Raw genomic sequence first — 15384 nt, 5'->3', positions numbered from 1 at the left:
CACATGATCGGTCTTCTATAGGTGGGGCCATTCACATGCACAATTGACATAGATGGAAAACACACATACTACTTGATTAAAGCATGCCTGCCGTGACACATGAAAGACCCCCTAAACCTGTCATACACCCCCTGTGTCCACCTCACACCCTTAACAGGTGCATCTTTGTGTGGAAGCTACCCTGGGAGCTGACACACAATATGAAGGAGAGACTGAGAGAGATGGGAGAGAAGGTGGTGGAGCCACCACCAGAGTACAACATCCTCAGGTGAGTACACCAGGAAACATGATGCGTTTAGTGCAGTTACAACAGCCAAAGTGTCAAATCACAAACACAACACCTTGGGAAAATGTCTGTTACCTCCTCATGTGCAAAAATATCTGTACGCGAAAATAAGAGCTTTTACAGTAATCATTCAGTTCTCCATCGATTCAAACTGATTCCACATGGATGAACATGGATCCCTTACACAGTAGCACAATCGTTTTGATTATCATGATAGCTTTAGCATCTTGCTACGATTTTCAAATCCAACTATCAGTTTCCTGTCAAAACTTTTTAATACCCAGACCAAGTTGCACATGATAGTATGTGATGTTAGTAATGTATTACCCTTGTACCATGGCCTTAAAGGGGTGATATAGTTTTGGTTTAGCTGGGGCTTCACATTTCAAATGTTTTTCATGATGATTTTTTAGATAATGAGAATGAAAGAGCATTTGATTATAAGTATTAAAGGAATTAAAAGATGATTTGATGAAAATTGGTTTTGAAATGGCTGAGAAATCCCATACAAAGTGATCCTAATGAAAGGTGAGACCCCCCTTTTATTAGGTTCACTTTATTTTACTTTGTTTTTGGATATCACATCCATTTCAAAAACGATTTTCATCAAATAAAGTTTGAATTCCTCTTAGAATTGAATGCTCTTTAACATTTCATGAAGTGGTTTCCAAGGTATCTCACAAAAAGTTTTAGGCTGAATCCTCACCTCAACCAATACTACAAGTGTATACAATCCCTTTAATGGAAACACCTGAGATTGATGGAACGACATCCTGTTTATAGAGTCCATGCAATCAAGGATTGTTCAATGGTAACAGGAAATCAGGCACGGTCATTATGAGCACTGCCCAAACGTAGTGTGTTCATGATATGCAGAGATCTGACTACTTCCACTGAATCCTATTTGGTAGGAGAGGCACGTACGTCGTCCCACCAGACTTAACCCCAGAACCCAAGGCAGCCATCATCAACGCCTGGCAGGCAATGCATGCTGGGACGGAATTCAAGCCAGCCATGCAGTCGAGACCGGACACGGAGGATGAGATGGAAGAAAGACAACCAGATGAAGGTGAGAACTGGGCTGATGGAAGTAGTTTTGTGCATCACTGTGAACAGAAGGCTGCAGTTGAATGTCGTTGTTTTCAATTGTACGGGAAAGCATTTTATGTATTACCTGTACAAGAACAGTGTATTCATATGATCTCCATATCAATCTCCATGTATAGCACACTACTTTCGTATATTTAGATTTCAGTATATCTCACAAAGTTAAAAAACTCTTCTCAAGTAATAGACTGTTCCAACTAGATGTCATTCAGACTTTTTCTTTCTATGTAGCTATTGTTCCTTTTTTATGTGTTTTTTTGCTTGTTTCTTTGTGTGTTCATCATGTGGAATAATTTCTTTCACAATAATTCATATTGATTTATACAGTTGTATATTGTGATTGAGTTTTACTGTACTATTAGAAGTTCCATATCCAATATCAAAAGGGCAACGCTACTGCAATAACAGTGAAGTAGACTGAAAGATTTTTATGATTTCCCTCTACTTTGTTTCAGTGGGGCATGCATATTGTTCATGTTGAATTTATTAGAACTGCAACACAGTATGTTTCTGTATACCAACCAAATGAATATTAAGAGCCTGCTGTATAAAGTGCAAGTGAGTCCTTTCGGGGTCTTTTTTTAGCTCACCTGAGCTTAAGACTCAAGTGAACCACTACAATCATTCACCATCTGGTTTCTGTTTTACGCAGTATTTTATCTCACTTCATTTCAGGTTCTTCCCCTGAGGAATGCAATTTTGATGCTGGATTATTACCTCTCTGGGCTCAGAAGCAAGTCAACCAGGTATGCAGAGTTTATGTCTCTGTTACCCTTTACATGCTTTGTTACCAGATAAACACGCTTTAAGAAATATATAAGAGCTGATTATCAATTGTTTGCAATAATCTATATCCATGTTTGTGTTATATGTTGTCATTATGTTTTGCCAGAGTTGCTGAACAAGAATTCGAGAATGTAGTTAAGATATCCCTTTCATGATATCAGAGATATTTGTCAATTTGTGTCAGAAAACTGCTCTAGAAGCTTAGAAGAATGTAAAATCATTGACCAGGTGTACTTCGATTTGGTGATTGTTGTTGTTTTGGGGCAGACATGTATACCAATACATACATGCATCATTCTTCAAATCATGAATTTGTGATAAGTCATGTGTTTGGGAATATATTGCATAGACACAGATAGGCTAATACCTGCATTAAGTCATCTTATTCTCTCTGTCTGTTCTGTGTAGGAGACAACAAACGAGGCCCCTAGTCCCACCAACTACAGCAGTCCCACCCACCCTAGAGGGCGCTGGGCCCAAAACATCAACGATGGACCAATCAAAGTCAAATCTCAGATGGAGATGAATCAGAGCATTGAGCTCAGACTTGAGGACTGCTTTGGTGGGTTGGATGGATGCATCAGTTCAAGGATATATCTCCCTTTTCCCCCTCAATTTATGATACCACAACTCTGAGAAATATTTGACAGCATATCTTGTAGAATTAGAAGTAGTAGTAATAGCAGTAGCAGTAGTAATAATAGTAGTGACAGCAGCAGCAATAAATTTGCAGGAGTGATATTGATAGTGTTAGTAGTAATGTTGAGTGGTAGAAGGCTTAACAGTGCACCACATATTCTTTCTAGGGTATGTGTTTGGCCCTGGAAAGGGCCTACCCAGTCCCTAGGACCCTAGGACTGGATAGGCCCTTTTCAGGGCCAAACACATAATAATAACGAGACATGAAAACTCGTCACATTGAGGACGAGTTAGGTGATACGCTTGTGGTCATCAGATGACGGTCATCTGCGATCGACAAAGAAAAGAATGTGATATAGGCACCTTGAAAATATATTGAGCGTGCATGCCAAACCGTTTCTGTAACCACTCGGCCACGGGTCATCCACGGAAATGGTAAGACAAAAAAAAAATACACACAACAATGTATAGATATAACAGGGGGAAAGTCAATGCCCACTCAACTATTAAACGTGGCCGTGTGAACATCTATTGCATTGCTAGACGGAAAAGCGGCCTTGTAACGACTGAGGTCGCTATGCCATTTCTGGCAACTTGGGAAAAATACGTCCCGCAGACATAAAACCTATAATCGGCTGGTTTTTGATACCTTGCCTTTAATCACGCACGTGTGCAACCTTACGTCTCTGAGACGTCGCCTTTAACCTCTCAGTCATACGTCTCGACGAGAAAATATGAGGAACGTAAACTTATATGTGAAAGATGACTCAGGAATCGTTTCGTCCATCTTCCATTCTCATTTTCAGTTTTATGCTGCAAAATACTCAACCTGGTGAGAAGATAAAAAAAAAAATAATAAAATGTATGATTACTGCAGCTTATTGTCTCAGCTACAACATACTTAAGTTTCAGAGGAAATCAAAATCAAGTGAGGTAAAGGTGCTCGAGCGTTATCGAGTCAATGCATGGATAAAAAACAAAAATCCCCTTTCATAGACATAACGTACAATCTTCGCTGATTTCGATATCTCGCCTTTAACCATACCTTCTAGCATGATGACGTCATCAAATTAGAAAATAACGATATGGACTTGAAAGTTGTTCAATGTATAACATATTCATCGTACGTTGTCAGTTTGCTATTGACATGACGATCGATTACATGAACATGAGGCAGCTATTAGTACCTGTATGAAATTATTATAGGCATGGTTATCAAATTCCCCTAAAATTTCCTTATAATTGCTTTATTTTTACACACAGTTAAGCTATCCCTTTAAACTCGTCACAGTTTAATTAGAATCATTAACATCATACATTAGTACCATATTCAGTTCCATAGCTCATCACGTTTGCTAATTAATTAAGATTAATTGTCTAGAATGTGTCATATGGCCAACCTGTATACACACGTACACACACACACAATGCTAAATGTATGTATCAAACCTCTGTAACACAACTTTGAACTAACTGTAGGAATTATCGCTGTACTTATCATCTATACTTTTTATCACTATCTGAAACTCCACAAAAACCACTAATTGACAAATAATCATCAATACAGAAGACTGACTTAAAGGAACAATTCAAATACCTTTTTTACAATGTATAGCTTGTTCCATGTATAAATCAGCACAAAGTAACCACGACTACATTGTGTTACTGAATTGATATGAACAAATTTCATTTTATTACAATATTTTAAATCAGTTTAAAAAGCCCAGCCTGCAAAATTTTGCAGCAGTCGAAGTAATGCAGTCTCCAACGCAAAACAAAGGGATACTATGTGAGTGTGAGCGTATAGTTGTGTTTACATGCGAACGTGATTTCTACATGGACGAAGGTGTAGTACTCCATTGAAGAAAAAACAAATTAAAAAAATAATTATTTTCTTTCGTGCTCTTGTGAGGTTCGAACCCGTACGTGTGCAACCTCACGTTTCTGAGACGACGCCTCTAACCACTCGGCCATACGTCTCGACGAGAAAATTAGAGGAACGTAGATTTATGTACGTGAAAGATGAATCAGGAATCGTTTCGTCCACATTCCATTCTCATTTTCAGTTTTAAATTGCAAAATTGTCAACCTCATGAGGAGATTTCAAAGAATAAAATGCATGATTACTGCAGCTTATTGTCACAGCTACAACATACTTAAGTTTCCGAGGAAATGAAACAAAATCAGCTGAGATAAAGGTGCTTAAACGTTGTTAAGTCAATGCATGGTTTTAAAAAAACTCACCTCCCATAGACAATACACGTAAACTTGTCCGATTTTGCGTCTTTACCTTTAATCACAATTTAAGGTATGATGACATCATCAAATATCAAAAGCATGATATGGACTTAAAAGGCAAATGTTCAAAGTACAACATATCTGAATTTGGGATAATATTGAGCTTAAACAACAGAGATACGAGTAAATGAATGACAGAAACAGTACCTCAAAAAAATTAATTCCACTTTTTTGATTTCAGATGATGATATGATGACGTCATGAGTTTTCCTGGCAATATTGGTACTTGAAACGTTATTTCCAATTCATATGCTTTTGTAATATGCAATACAAATATAGGGTCAATGGACGATTTAAAGAGCTATGCCGAAATAAACAAAGACATGTTTTTTCACTATATTTGCAGAAAGACGCGCGCGCGGAATTTCAACTTTGACGCCAGTGCATTTCTTTGTTATAGGTCAACATCGATCGGAAATCAATGGATATTGTTACTCAAAGTATCAGGAATCCAAATCAGTCAAAAAAAAATGCATTTTCATGTTGCTTACGCCCTCTGCGCGCGAAATTGCGCGGACGGACGCGCACGCGAGAAAATGTTTGAAACGCTTAAAATTGTCTGAAACTTCGAGATTTCCCATTGGGAAGTCGTTTTGAGCCTTTTAAAATTTTGACGCGCGCAAACGCGCGCGTAATGAAGACCTGGGTAACTAGCGTTAAAAAGTAAGATAGAGCGTGACCTGAACTTTATGTCCACCGAAAATGATACAGAAATGATATCTAGTTATGAAGTTATGATCGATCATGTGACAAGGTCCGAAAATCACAAAATGGCGCCTAGATGACGTCATAGATATGTTACTGTCATGAAAACCTTATTGTGGCTAGATATTGTTATGAGACATGTTGACTGAAAATGTCATGTTATTCCGTAATGTCATTGTTGAGATATTGACGACACAAAATGTGGCAGAAAGAAAGAAGAATAAAAAACGAGACATGAAAACTCGTCACATTGAGGACGAGTTAGGTGATACGCTTGTGGTCATCAGATGACAGTCATCTGTGATCGACAAAGAAAAGAATGTGATATAGGCACCTTGAAGTTATATTGAGCGTACATGCGAAACCGTTTCTGTAACCACTCGGCCACGGGTCATCCACGGAAATGGTAAGACAAAAAAAAACAATGTATAGATATAACAGGGGGAAAGTCAATGCCCACTCAACCAACGTGGCCGTGTGAACATCTATTGCATTGCTAGACGGAAAAGCGGCCTTGTAACGACTGAGGTCGCTATGCCATTTCTGGCAACTTGGGAAAAATACGTCCCGCAGACATAAAACCTATAATCGGCTGGTTTTGATACCTTGCCTTTAATCACAATTTTCAGTGTAATGACGTCATCAAATTACAAAACAATGACATCGTCTTGAAAGACAATTGTTCAAAGTACAACACCTCAGTCGTCGTCATTACATACTATGATCGGTTTGACAAAGTCAACCTGCAAAATTGTGCTGCAGTCGAAGCAATGTGGTCTCCAACACACAAAAAAGAGGGATATGGCGTGTGTGTGTGTGTCTGTGTGTGTGTATAGGTGCGTTTATATACGTACGTGATTTCTACATGGACGAATATGTAATACAAAATTGAAGAAAAAAAAGTAAAATAGCTAAGTATTTTGTTTCGTGATCTTGTGGGGTTCCAACCCGCAACCTTACGTCTCTGAGACGTCGCCTTTAGCCACTCGGCCATACGTCTCGACGAGAAAATATGGGGAACGTAAACTTATGTATGTGAAAGATACATGAGGAATCGTTTTGTCCACATTCCATTTTCATTTTCAGTTTTAAACTGCAAAATTGTCAATCTGATGAGGAGATTTCAAAGAATAAAATGCATGATTACTGCAGCTTATTGTCTCAGCTACAACATACTAAAGTTTCAGAGGAAATGAAGCAAAATCAGCTGAGATAGAGGTGCTTAAACGTTGTCAAGTCAATGCATGGTTTTAAAAAAAATCACCTCCCATAGACATAACACGTAAACTTGTCCGATTTTGTGTCTTTACTTTTATCACAATTTAAAGTATGATGACGTCATCAAACTAGAAAACATCGATATGGATTTGAAAGACAGTTGTTTAATGTATAATATATTAACCGTACGTTGTCAGTTTGCTATTGACATGACGATCAGTCACATGAATATGAGGCAGCTATTAGTACCTGTATGAAATTATTATAGGCATGGTTATCAAATTCCCGTAAAATTTCCTTATTATTGCTTTATTTTTACACACAGTTAAGCTATCTCTTTAAACTCGTCACAGTTTAATGAGAATCATGAACATCATACATTAGTACCATATTCAGTTCCATAGCTGATCGCGTTTGCTAATTAATTAAGATTTATTGTCTAGAATGTGCCATATGGCCAACCTGTATACACACGTGGACACACAAACACAATGCTAAATGTATGTATCAAACCTCTGTAACACAACTTTGAACTAACTGTAGAAAGTATCGCTGCACTTATCATACATACTTTTTATCATTATCTGAAACTCCACAAAAACCACTAATTGACAAATAATCATCAATACAGAAGACTGACTTAAAGGAACAATTCAAATACCTTTTTTTACAATGTATAGCTTCTTACATGTATAAAATCAGCACAAAGTAACCACGACTTCATTGTGTTACTGAATTGATATGAACAAATTTCATTTTGTTACAATATACCATGATCAGCTTGAAAAGCCCAGCCTGCAATATTTTGCAGCAGTCGAAGCAATGCAGTCTCCAACGATAAACAAAGGGATACTGTGGGAGTGTGTGCGTATAGGTGTGTTTACATGCGAACGTGACTTCTACATGGACGAAGGTGTAGTACTCCATTGAAGAAAAAAAGTAAAAAAAAAATTATTATTTTCTTTCGTGCTCTTGTGAGGTTCGAACCCGTACGTGTGCAACCTCACGTTTCTGTGACGACACCTCTAACCACTCGGCCATACGTCTCGACGAGAAAATTAGAGGAACGTAAACTTATGTACGTGAAAGATGAATCAGGAATCGTTTCGTCCGCATTCCATTCTCATTTTCAGTTTTAAATTGCAAAATTGTCAACCTGATGAGGAGATTTCAAAGAATAAAATGCATGATTACTGCAGCTTATTGTCACAGCTACAATATACTTAATTTTCAGAGGAAATGAAGCAAAATCATCTGAGATAAAGGTGCTTAAACGTTGTCAAGTCAATGTATGGTTTTTAAAAAAATCACCTCCCATAGACATAACACGTAAACTTGTCCGATTTTGCGTCTTTACCTTTAAACACAATTTAAAGTATGATGACGTCATCAAATTTCAAAACCATGACATGGACTTGAAAGGCAAATGTTCAAAGTAAAACATATCTGAATTTGGGGTGATATTAAGCTTAAACAATAGAGATACGAGTAAATGAATGTCAGAAAGAGTACCTCAAAAAAATTAATTCCACTTTTTTGATTTCAGATGATGATATGATGACGTCATGAGTTTTCCTGGCAATATTGGTACTTGAAACGTTATTTCCAATTCATATGCTTTTGTAATATGCAATACAAATATAGGGTCAATGGACGATTTAAAGAGCTATGGCGACATAAACAAAAACATGTTTTTTCACTATATTTGCAGAAAGACGCGCGCGCGGAATTTCAACTTTGACGCCAGTGCATTCCTTTGTTATAGGTCAAAATCGATCGGAAATCAATGGATATTGTTACTCAAAGTATCAGAAATCCAAATCAGTCAAAAAAATTGCATTTTCATGTTAGTTACGCCCTCTGCGCGCGAAATTGCGCGGACGGACGCGAACGCGAGAAAATGTTTGAAACGCTTAAAATTGTCTGAAACTTCGAGATTTCCCATTGGGAAGTCGTTTTGAGCCTTTTAAAATTTTGACGCGCGCAAACGCGCGCGTAATGATGACCTTGGTAACTAGCGTTAAAATGTAAGATAGAGCGTGACCTGAACTTTGTGTCCACCGAAAATGATACAGAAATGATATCTAGTTATGAAGTTATGATCGATCATGTGACAAGGTCCGAAAATCACAAAATGGCGCCTAGATGACGTCATAGATATGTTACTGTCATGAAAACCTTATTGTGGCTAGATATTGTTATGAGACATGTTGACTGAAAATGTCATGTTATTCCGTAATGTCATTGTTGAGATATTGACGACACAAAATGTGGCAGAAAGAAAGAAGAATAAAAAAAAAGAGAAATTTTGGCAATCACAATAGGTGATACGCTGATAGCGTATCACCTAATGATAGTAATAATAATAATTGAGAATTTACATCACGCAGTTTCTATGAAGCATATATATATATACTCAACTGCGCATAACAATATGATATAATCAAAAGAAAAACAACAAATAGATTAATAAGAAAGTAACACAATCCCATTCTTAATTGAAGATCATACAATATATTGAAATTATGGAATTAAATGACTAGTAATTGCATAATCATAATTCATAAAGGATATCTGATATCTTGGAATCATGCAGATAATGTACTGAACTGTGACTATGGGAAACTTTCTTGAAATAGATGTGTTTTAAGAAGATTTTTTAAGCTGTCGATTGATGATGTATTTGTGATTGAGGAAGAGAGGTTATTCCAGAATCTTGGTGCAGCACTAACAAAAGCAGTCTGTAAAACTGGGTTGTTTTTATGGTGAGAAGTTCACTGAGATAAGTGGGAGCCAAACCATGAATAACTTTGTATGTAATAAGAAGTAGCTTAAACTTAATTCTCTGACGTACTGGGAGCCAGTGCAATTCATATAGTAATGGACTTACATGTGAAAATTTAGAAGAGTTGCAGATGAGTCTCGCACATGCATTTTGTACATGTAACTTACAACACATACCCTAGAAAGAATATGTGGTGCACTGTTCAACCTTCTACCACCCAACATTCTACCCCCACAGAAACCTTCAAAGATTTAGTAGTAATGGTATTGGTGTGACAGTCATTTGTTAAATGAAATATTTATGAATATCAGGATATATTGCAGAATTATTGAAATCACATTAGCACTTACCTGTGGTGATTTTTGTCTTTCTGTCAGATCGAAGGCGCTACACGGTTGAGCCAGACGTCCTCCTAGAGCAAGTAAGACCATTTGCTAGTCGTTCTCGAGTAAGTACCTTTCTTTCAGATTTTTCCCACCACACCATGAAGAGCTCATGATCAAAAGCCATCTGATAACCAGCCGCATGTGATCCTCTGCTGCTCCATGACTCACAACTTACCCGTCACCATGGCTACATGGGAATAACACATCTAAATTCAAAGCATGGTGTGCATTTGATATATAGCCATCTGTATTTGGATGTAGTCATGGTTGGTTCATAACACAGTAAGTACTGTGGCTGTGTGGCTGTTTAGTTTGGTAAACATTTGATCTGGTGTCATGTTTTTTGTTTTATTGTAATGTAAGTTGTCATGTTGTGGTTTCCCCAGATAGCAGTACAAAAAGCTTAACACTACAATCACTCATATGTTGAGAAAGGAAGAGCATAACTAAGACTCTTCTGACCTTAGAATGAAATGATTTACTGGTGTAATTATAAAGCATGGAATATGTGCTTTAGATAGAAATCACCAGGTAATTCAGACATTCATGAAAATGTTTTACAATATGTCAAATTTAAGTATCATTCATCTTTTCTTATACCTCATCACCTCTTCTTATACCTCATCACCTCACAGACCAAAAATGGTATAATGCAGTATAATTTGCATTCAGTTCAGCAGAGAGCACTGAATGCATCTCTTGTATGCACTCAAATCCTGTCTACACACAAATGACAACTTAAACTTTCCCTAGCTCCACACAGCTCTGACTATTGGTGTGTATGGCTCTAAATCAAACAACATGTATGTATGAATGCAGAGAATTCGATAATGGTAAATGTCTCCCAGACCACCTAATACACTGTCTCCCTGTCACCTCACTGTAGACCTTTTCCTTTATGGATAATGGATTCAGCCCAATGTTTCAGGTATTACTCAAGATTTGATTGCAAGCAGCTTTCTGCGCCAAACTACGATCTAATTTGCCAAACAAAACCTTTTCTTTAAATCTCATTTTGTCCTTTGCTTCCACTTCTCCTGCTACCTTGCGTTACAAAGAGACGCCTTGTCCAAAAAATGTTCGGTTTGAAGACAGTAGGTATACTTTCATTGATACTTTGTGCACAGTTGAAGTGAAAATTATTGCTGTACAGCAGAATACTATCCTTCTATCTTCAGTGTGAACTTTCTCTCATTATGTTCTACCAAATCAAGTTCTGATTCTAGAGATATTTTCCAGCCTCCTTCTCTGCAGCTGTCAACCTTTTCACTGTTCCTGAGTTTCCAGCTCCACTCTGTCATCTTCTTTCAGCCCATTCCTGCTTCTCTTTTTTTCTTCTATGGAATCATAAATTTTGTGTGTTTTCCTCTTGGAGTGCTGTGAGGTACCAGTTTTCAAAAGCACATCAAGTGTGAAGTACAATCTAGCACAAGCCCTCTTCCATGCACCCTATTCTAATGCCTTTCTCGTCAATGATATCTGTGGTTTTTTTTCCTGCCAAAAGCACAAATCCCTCAGAAAACGATGGCAAGGTCGCGTGGCAAGTATCAACAATTAATGCAAATTCTCTAAAAAGCTCTCTGAAAACCTTGACTACCTAATCACGAATTTCTCCAAATATAAACCTTATAACAGGCTTTTGCAGGGCATTCTACAGTCCTCAAACAAAATACTTATATTGTGTGTTGGAATTGTACGGGGTTAAAAGAAAGCTCTAGCAGTATCTATTTCTCAGTCATTATTAAACACCTGCATGTGCCTTTAATTGCCTTCTTCGTGCAACAACTAAATGTAAACATCTGTGTCTAACACAAGAGAATCAATTTTAAAAGTATTACGTTTCAGAAATACTAACATTCATCATTACCAAATCAAAAAGCAATTTGATTTGAAATGTTTGTAATAGTATTAGATATTATATGAAGAAATTTGTGAAAAGCTATGTAGAGGGCTACTTCCTTTAACCCTATTCTAACTGGGCTATTTGAGACCTAGTTTTTACTGGGGGGGGGGGGGGGGGGTCAATTTGACCCCCCCTTCAAATCTCGGCCGCCGATTGCGCGATCGCCGCAAAATTTTGCCTGTACATAGAGCCGGATGTCAACTACAAGATTGTATGGTCATACAATAGAAAAAATGTGATTTTATATTTTTTAATAAATTAATTATGCAAATTTACGCATGAAATCATATTTTCACCTATAACTCCATTAAAAAGATTGAAAGATTGCTAAATTTTTGTGTCAGAGTTCCTCAAGACATATCAAACAATTTTCTTACAAAAAAATAGCGCAATCAAAATCAGTTTCTTTTGTTTTGTATTGTTTTGTTAATTTCTTATGTATTTTATTGTTTTTTCGACCTTTTGTTTTCTATTGTTTTTTTGCCAAAATTTCTTGCAGACACTTTTCCAAGCTGATCTACATTAGAATTGATTAATTTCAATGGTTAAAAGTTGAAATAATCTGATTTATATCAATTAAACAAAAAAACACAATTTGCATTGGATTTGCACACAAAATCATGAATTTGAGCTGTTTTTGGGTTGACATGCATATGCAAAACATTGCGTAACTTCAGAACGGTGCACCTGGACGTCGCAAATTTGGTCTCAAAATATGCGGGAGACTTCAATGAAAAAAGTCATGAAACGCCGCGGCAAAATTTTTATGCGTTGCGGAATCGTGGCGCGAAATGTCGAGGGGGGGGTCAATTTGACCCCCCCAGTTAGAATAGGGTTAACACTTTAAGAATTTGCCTTCTTTCCAGCATTCAAGATGTATGCCTTGCTTGTTTTAAACTCACTGTAGAATCTTGCAAGATAAGGAAGCAAATGTTCTCAATTCTCATTGTAACAGCTGATAGATATGTGTTGGTTAGAGGTAATTGTGTTGGTTTGAGAGGAGTGCTCAAAATGACTCTGTTTATTATAATTGGTGCCATGGAAAATTGGTCTTGCTGCTTTCAGACCTGAATAATTCATTAGATGAAAAGTGGCTTGTAATACATTCTGTTGACAGTACAAGAGACATGTGAAAAATATGAAGTAGGTTTAGGAAACTAAATTAACCTTTGATGAGAATGTTTTACTGTAGAACATATTTAGATATAGGGGTATTGACTAGCCATGTTGTTTGCATTTCATATAAACTGTGTGAGATGAAATGAATAGAGAAACATTTCCTCTGTGCAAAGAAATGGAACAATTTCTTTTCCAACCCAAACTTGTGCCATACCTAATTTATCTGGATAATATGACATGAGTTGCTGGATGTCATATGATGAATAGCAAAACACTGAATGTTTGATCTCCTATAATATGACTGACACATATGTTTTTGATGGATTTTGTAGTACTTATATGTATATACTAGTCTTGGTAAACTTGCTGTGGACATCATTGCTAATTCTCTAACAGTAAGATAGGGTCACTTGCACTGTCACAACATTAATCACACAAGTTTGAGTAACATGCACTTAATTGATGTTTTACATGTTGTAGATGTCTGTGCAGTAACTTATGCCAGATGTCTTAAGTAAGACAGACACCAGAAATGTGATCTGTTATATGTACTGTGTATGTGTCAGTTTCCCCTCAAAGTCAATCTCATGTGACTTGTTTGAGCGCAAGAACATCCTACGTGCACTGGGAGCCATGGAATGATGCAGTGACAGAAAGCCTCCCCACAACATCCATGCTGCATTGATTAGTCACATCATTATTCACTGCAGTCTACTTTCTGCGTGTTGATAATTGCATGTTCTAATTATCATAATGTCCTAATTATTATAATCCTATTGCAGAGCATTACTAGTAACTGATACCATCTGTAAGTGATATTAATATTGAGATTTTAATTCCAAGATGATTAATTTCGTAAGAATACTGGCACCATTCATTTCAGTAATGTGAGAGATAACCTGACATTCTCACTTGAAGTGCAAAGGATCCTCCCCTTTATTCTTTAGTACAGAACTATTCCAATATAAAAGTGCAGTGACCTCAGAGATCCCAAGAATTGTATCTGTGATCCTCATGATAATTTTCGTATTGAGAGCAGCTGAGTTTGTTTGATAGATACTTTATTTTCTGCAAATCAATATACATAAGTTACATAATCATGGAAATGCAGGAAATATACAAAGTAAATTCAACGCAGAGTCGTTTGACTTGCATAAACCACAATACATATAAGTACATAATCATGAACATGTAGGAAATATGTAAAATAAATTTAACACAGTCTTTTGACTTGCATAAACAACGATATGAAAGAAATTTAATATACAGTATGCATGTCTATGCAGCAGTGATAAGAATAACATTTATAGTTAAGAAATTATTATGCAGAGGGCCGCCATTATAAGCATTGCTCGAAAAGATGGCCGGCCCGAGGAAAAGATAAGGACGTACTAAATTCGTAACAATATAAATTCTGCTGCGAAGGTAGCAGGGGAAAATAAACTCTGGTGTGTGATGGTGGTGGTGGTGAATGTGTGTGCAGGTGCTTGAGGGTGCACAATAGCAGATAGGCTGGAATTTAGTATAATGAAATTGGTTTACTGAAAGAGGGGACGATATGCGCTGTTGCTATCAGGAGACCAACATTAGTTATATAATTTATTTGTTTTTTAGTTCATATTTGAAGTATACTGTAATAAAATGTACTTCTTTAAGTTTGCTTTAAATGAAAACAAGGAGGCACACTGTTTCAACTCCTCAGGAAGAGTGTTCCATGTATCCGGACCTTGATGTCTAATCGACTTTTGAGCAAGTAAAAGCTTCGGATTACTTAAGTGAAAATCTTGGGAACGACGGGTAGGGTATGAGTGAATATGGTCATTATGAAAAAATGGTAATAAATTTCGAGTGTGTTTATACATAAATATGGCAGTTAGGTATAGATGTATATCATGGGCCTTCAAAGTTTTTAGGCGATAAAATATGGGATCAGTGTGAGCCAAAAAATTTGAATGTGTGCGTATACGAAGAGCCTTTTTCTGGAGAAGAAAAATTGTGTTCAATTTTGTTTTGCTACTGTTGCCCCATACAATATTACAGTACATTACATATGGTAAAAATAAAATGTTGTATAACATAATTAAAGTTTGATCATTAATTAAATATTTTATTCTTCTTAAAACACCAGTTGCTTTAGATATTGCTGTTGTAA

At 36.8% G+C, this 15384-nt stretch overlaps 1 protein-coding gene across 1 annotated transcript in view; it reads left to right on the top strand.

Annotated features, from left to right (window-relative positions):
- The window catches only part of LOC139740703 (uncharacterized), an 86685-nt gene that overhangs the window by 53531 nt on the left and 17770 nt on the right, over nt 1-15384 (top strand). Inside the window, exons 18-22 of the mRNA XM_071651271.1 lie at nt 158-268; nt 1198-1355; nt 2069-2139; nt 2588-2741; nt 10202-10272. Of these exons, the coding sequence (XP_071507372.1) occupies nt 158-268; nt 1198-1355; nt 2069-2139; nt 2588-2741; nt 10202-10272 (565 nt within the window). The remainder of the gene's footprint in view (nt 1-157; nt 269-1197; nt 1356-2068; nt 2140-2587; nt 2742-10201; nt 10273-15384) is intronic.

Source organism: Diadema antillarum, unplaced genomic scaffold (assembly GCF_040938485.1).
Source record: "Diadema antillarum isolate AM-2024a unplaced genomic scaffold, OU_Dant_1.0 seq00000876_RagTag, whole genome shotgun sequence".
NCBI lineage: Eukaryota > Metazoa > Echinodermata > Echinoidea > Diadematoida > Diadematidae > Diadema > Diadema antillarum.
Note: the sequence above shows the minus strand (reverse complement) of the source record. Positions and strands in the feature narration are given on the sequence as shown.